The sequence below is a fragment of the Mizuhopecten yessoensis genome, unplaced genomic scaffold (assembly GCF_002113885.1).
Source record: "Mizuhopecten yessoensis strain PY_sf001 unplaced genomic scaffold, ASM211388v2 scaffold11055, whole genome shotgun sequence".
NCBI lineage: Eukaryota > Metazoa > Mollusca > Bivalvia > Pectinida > Pectinidae > Mizuhopecten > Mizuhopecten yessoensis.
In genome coordinates this window covers 483,142-489,141 of record NW_018408856.1, presented here as the reverse complement: position 1 = coordinate 489,141, position 6,000 = coordinate 483,142, and the positions used below count along the sequence as shown (strand labels likewise).

The 6,000-nt window shown below is 36.4% G+C and overlaps 1 protein-coding gene across 1 annotated transcript in view; it reads left to right on the top strand.

Moving 5' to 3' along the window:
* The first annotated feature begins 2,614 nt into the window (after positions 1-2,614).
* Positions 2,615-6,000, top strand: part of LOC110465110 (nitrogen permease regulator 3-like protein) — a 31,017-nt gene continuing 27,631 nt past the window's right edge. The window contains exons 1-4 of the mRNA XM_021520699.1: positions 2,615-2,805; positions 3,075-3,163; positions 4,588-4,659; positions 5,906-5,995. Of these exons, the coding sequence (XP_021376374.1) occupies positions 2,742-2,805; positions 3,075-3,163; positions 4,588-4,659; positions 5,906-5,995 (315 nt within the window). The 5' untranslated portion in view covers positions 2,615-2,741. The remainder of the gene's footprint in view (positions 2,806-3,074; positions 3,164-4,587; positions 4,660-5,905; positions 5,996-6,000) is intronic.

Here is a 6,000-nt window from a genome sequence, read left to right as displayed (position 1 = left end):
TGCTCTCTCTCTCTCTCTCTCTCTCTCTCTCTCTTCCCTCCCGTTGTATAAAAGCCGGAAACGGGCGCTACAACGTAAAGATATAGATACAGACAGATACGACGACCAATACCACTATAAGTATGTTGTTGGTCAATTGCTTGGAACACATGACCGACATTCAAGGTCACAAGGTCAAATTAGTTAGAATCTTCAAACAAATTCTAGGACCATGATATATCATGACCAGTAGTTTGTCGGTGATTTCTTTTTTTTATCATTTTTTTTCAAATAAATCACCTTGACCTTTCATAAACACATGTGATAAAATAAAATCTTAGTCTATCTGCTAATGAATGGGGACCGTCAGAATTCTAAACTTACTTTATAGCCCCGACTTATATGGCCCCGAGTATCTGTGATATCTGGATAATGGACACGCAGTATCATGGCATTGGCACAATATTCCACCTTTACAAAGGATTTTACATGTCAGACAAAAGTATTTACATTACAACGTAAATGACGTCACTAAAAGTTCGTTGACTATATATGTCAACGTGATCAGACGGGACTAACACACACAACTTGCCACAAACGAGAAAAAATATTACAATCCATTAAACAGAGGACATTTACTTGAAAATAGTGTGAATATTTTAGGAGCACACAAATTGTCATACGTGTTGAAATGTGTACATTTCCATAAAAAAATCCACATCGCTTGACAGCAAGGCCCGAAGACGTCAGATTACCATGCATCTACCGAATCGGCGTCATGTTTCCTCAATGATGTTATAGTTCTTTTTTATCAGACCGACTTTGGGTTTTTTCATATGAGACTGAATTTATTGAAAAATGTATCAGAACTGGTAAAAAGAAAATAACACTTTCAGATAAATGGAAAATATGCTATATTTTAGTGACAGGACTTTATCTACCACGTCGATCTTTATAAACGTTCCTGAAGTTTAAATCAAGGACACTATAGATACTCATCTGCTTTTGCCGGTTCCTCGATCTTAACTAATTACCACATGCCTGTTCCAATTGTCAACATTCCCTTTCTTGAAAGTAACATCCATACTTTCCCAACCTACAATGTTAACATGTCGAAGCTGATTAGGCATTAAAGATCTTGCTCAGAGTATAATATTTCCGTGATAGATGTCGACTACTGACGGACAAACTTACAACACAGGGTTTTCAAAGATGCAGCCTTAAAATTGATGAGGCCATGATTACGGATAATTTTTATGCTCGCTGTTACAATCTCATTTGGAAATATGATAATTCTTATTGTGAGACGAATGTCGACATTTTTGGCCTTCCTTGTTGTTTTGCTGTCACTACCCCGATTCTTGCTATGAAGTCGGGCATGTCTCGACACTGACGCAGAATTTTCCTTTCGGGAATCCTGGTCTAACCCGCGTTGTACTTTTTTCGAACGTTTCTGTAACAGTGTTAATCTTTCATTGTTTATATATTCCACTGATGTGATCAATTTTGTGTTCGACTAACGGCGTTTTTAACACTTTGATATTCTCTTTCTCTCCCTCTTCTCCCTTTCCGGTTGTTTCTTTTTTCTTTCTTTTTTCTTCTTTAACTAGATCGAAAGACCATACTGATACTGACAAAATATAAAAACGCAAAAACCTGCGTTATGAGAATATATCTAACTGCTAATTACAATCAGGTATTGGCTGAAATATCACCATATTTTTTTTTGCAAAAAACCCCACCATTTTTGTTATCGCCCCACACATCTATATACGATATAAAGACTCGATTCCAATATAGAGTGTCAAATGTAAAGGGCGTCTAGAATAGTCAAATTTTGAGAATAAAATGGCCAGTGTAGTACATCATGATGAGCTACTTATAATTAGGGACGGATGTAGGAAGTTGGAAAGGATGATGTGATGTCTGCGATAGGTTATATCCCTCGCGACGACAGCCTGTGCGCGAGCGCTAAAGGTGAGAAGCCCTTCTGATGGAGTCTTCAGCCACCCTCACCCCCACCCCCTCCCATGAAGTACGAAATATACGGGAGTTCTCGGGTTAAAAGAGTATTGCCGAGTTTAGCCACGCCATTCCCGGCCCTTTGACGTATACTTATGTGGATTTTCAATAAAAATTACCACAAGCCTTACTATAAATTAATTGATCATTGATCTTACTTTAAAAAGTGAATATGCATTGATATGTGCGTAATATCTTTTTAAGCATAGCACCCCTTCTAAATAACGTTAGTATGTGGTTAAATTGCTGAGATTGTAAAAAAAACTCAACCTCATCCAGAGACGTATATGTTACAGAGATTCTGTAATATGTACGTCTTTGTCCCATCCGAAAATTTAATGATTCATTTTAAAATGTTGAATATTTGTAGCTCGAGAAAAAGACATAAAACAAAGCTCTGTACCTTTATTATTCAATCAAAGGGACAAGTAGTCTGCTGTCTGTTTAAAAATACCCAGTGGAAATGGCTACATCTTCCCTTGTGTTATGTTATGTACAGTTACGTAATTTTTCTCGCTATTTTTATTCTTATCCCATATAAATCGTTGCTAGCCAAGTGAATAAAACGACAATCGTATTCCGGAATATTTCTCCGCTTCCTTGAGAAGTTTAATATGTACATTCAAGATGGCGCTCTCCATGTTTCCACGATGGCATTGCAGATGTTGAAATTTCAACCGTATTCCGTTATATTCTCTGTCATCTTAGTTGTTAACTGATTGTTATATTTAAAGACAAACATGGGTATCTTAGAAAAAATCGGAGAGATAGAGCGGGAGATATCCCGTACCCAGAAAAACAAAGGTATGCTGATGAAAATTGCACAACACATCTGACACTTTCAGTTTCGCTGTCCACCAGCTGTCATACGGGAAACTTGATTATGCTAATGAAATATGTTATTCTGCAATATTAATTTTACTCATATATTTTAGTCGTGTAGTGGTTTTTGATTCCAATTCAGTATGATAAGTGAACATTTATAAGATATCCCCCTTTTCTATAAAATGTACCCCCCCCCATCCCATTCCAGTCTAACCCAATAGCATCTATATGGATTTTCTTTATTTCAGCGACTGAGTACCATCTTGGTTTGCTGAAAGCAAAATTGGCGAAGTACAGACAACAACTGATAGAGCCGACTGGGAAGCCTGGAGCAAAGGTACTGAGGTTGTCCCATCTGTCACCATCATATAAAATATGTGTCAGTTTTTAATTGTACATTAAGGATGTGCTTCTGCCCAGAGGGAATTTCCCTTTAGATCAATCAGAATGCAGCGGACTAGGAAGTGGGGGTCACGGTTTCAATCCCTGTTGTAAACACACTACTATCTTTCCTGTCACTACTAGTGTCCATATACATGTATGGCCCTTCCTGTGGTGATAGGGAGTAAAGACCTGGGTTGTTGTGGTGTTCGAGGGCAAACTCATTTATAACAGGGGAGTAGTGTGGCAGATTTCAATTGTACATAGGAGTATGGTCCCCTTTTATCTTCAAGCTAGAGGGATTTTCCCTTTAGCTCAATATTAGTAGAGATGCAGACAGGGAAGTTGGGGTTCGTGGGTTCGATCCCATTTTAACTCTTTCACCCCTATGTAACTTTAGCAGAATCTACCATGTATTGATATGGATGAGTCCATTATGGTCTACAGTGGTGAAAGGGTTAAATCACACTACTCTTTCTTGTCGCATATATAGAGCTATTAACGATTATTGCTTTGGACTTAACTGAAATTCAGACAATTGGCAAAATCATTTGTATATATATATATCTCATTAATTTAACACCAGAAAGTCCTTGGATGTTGTTATGTATTATATTGTGCAGAAATAATGACAACAGCGACAGGCGGTAACAACTGAAGTAAGCAGTGACTCGAGAGTCAGATATAATTAGGTCCCAGATTCAAGTTATCCCGATGGGACTCGCCAACTTTTTGAGAACACTAAATATATCCAAGTAATTGGATTCATCAGAGTTTTGAAGAAGATGCTGAGGACTCATCTGAACAAAATCTCCAAAAAAATACTGCATCCTAGATGGTTCATTTTCCCAGTTGTTTTGGTAACCAAGAATAGAATGTTTCGATTCAGTACTTTTTTGTAAAGGCTAAAAAATGTTGATCATGAAGAATCTTTAAAAAAAAAATAGCAACACAGTGGACACAAAAAGAAAACAAAGTACAAAGTTAAAACATCATTCCTCCAAGTGCTGAAAAACATGTGAAATATCAAAACAACCTTTTGGAAGGGCTGTAACATATATATCAGACCAAGTACCAAAACATCTGTACCTTATGTATTGTCCTAGAATATGTATATGATTATAGTGATTTTCGATAAAATTCATCTGTTTGGAAATATGTGATATCAAAGTTTTACTCTCTACACAAGCAGTGTACAGATTAAACGTGTCGTGATGTTTCAAGACCGACTGGTCCCTTTGTCAAGCTATGACTGAGTGAGCTATTTGTATTTTTTACTTGTTCAACAATGTGACGATGCAGCTTTGATATCATATATGTAAGTGATGTTCTTAATATGGATATTTCTGTTTTATTTTATATTTGATCAATCTGTTACAGGGAGAAGGGTTTGATGTTATGAAATCAGGAGATGCCAGGGTAGCACTCATCGGATTCCCCTCAGTTGGAAAGGTGAACGATCTTTTGTCTGCACAACTATGTATTTATAGGCTTTAAATATAATGTTAATTGTCTAATCCTGACTGGTCTGGAAAAAACCCATTGTCAGCATTTCATTGAAAGTCTGAATTCTGTTTTATTTTCAACAAATCCTGTAAAGGAAGTTCAGTGTTCTCCCCAGAATGTTTTGAAAGAAGCATGGTATTTCAATATTTCTGTTAAAGCAGCACTCTATGTAAAATCAAAGCAGCATGGTAACTTTAGATTTACAATGAATATATAGCAGAGAAGATCTAGGATAGCAGCATGGCAAGAATTTATAGGAACATGGTGCCATGCTGCAAAAACAGCCTGGGGAGAACACTGAAGTTGGTTGTCCATTTTCTGCTTTAACCAAAAATATTGGAAATGTGTACATCCGACAGTACACATGATCAATATCAAAGCATGAGTAAAACATATTTTGGAAGTATTTACTTAAGACTGTTAAAAAGTGACATTTGTAAAATAATGATATACATACTGGGTTTCTTACCTATAGCTTTAATTTATGTTCTGGGAAACTGAAAATCCTAGCTTGTGTTTAGGCCAACCCAAATCTTATTAAAAATACAGATTAATATTACTGGCCTTACTGTTGAAGCGTAACTTATGTCATCGAATGAACTGCAAAAATTAAATCACTACATGTACTAACCTAGAATTTGACCCCTTTGAAATATCGGTGGAAAGGGAACCTTTATCGTCGTTGATAAATGTGCACTTTCCACCACTACTTCAAAGGGGTCAAATTCTAGAACCTGTAGTGATTTAGTTTTTGCAGTTCTAGTATTTTGAAATTATGTTATCAGGAAAACCCTTCTTAGATGTTTGCTTTGAAAAATGTGTGATAAGTGGGTTTTTTTACTGGAAACTTGTTTGATATTTTGGACAAATCAAATATTGGAATTTCTATTGACATGTCGTTTTATCATATAAATCATCAAGATCTTAAGTTCAGAGATTAAGATCAGCAGGGGTAAAAAGGTTTCAATTTCAAGATTCAGGTTGCCCGTCTCTTTTGCAAAACAACCACAACAAATTCTATGTTCCAGGATCAGCTCAAGAAATAGTTGAAAATGCGGAGATTGTAGTTCAGCTGTCCTATAAATGCAAAAATCATTGTACTTCTGTACTACTCCATAGTATGGTAATGGTCCTACATGTTTTATTTATGACAAATTATAGAATCTAAGAACTCTTAATGTTTATTTTTCAGTCTACACTACTGAACACGCTGACAGCAACACACAGCGAGTCTGCTAACTACGAATTTACCACGCTTACCTGTATACCAGGTGTCATAGAGGTAAG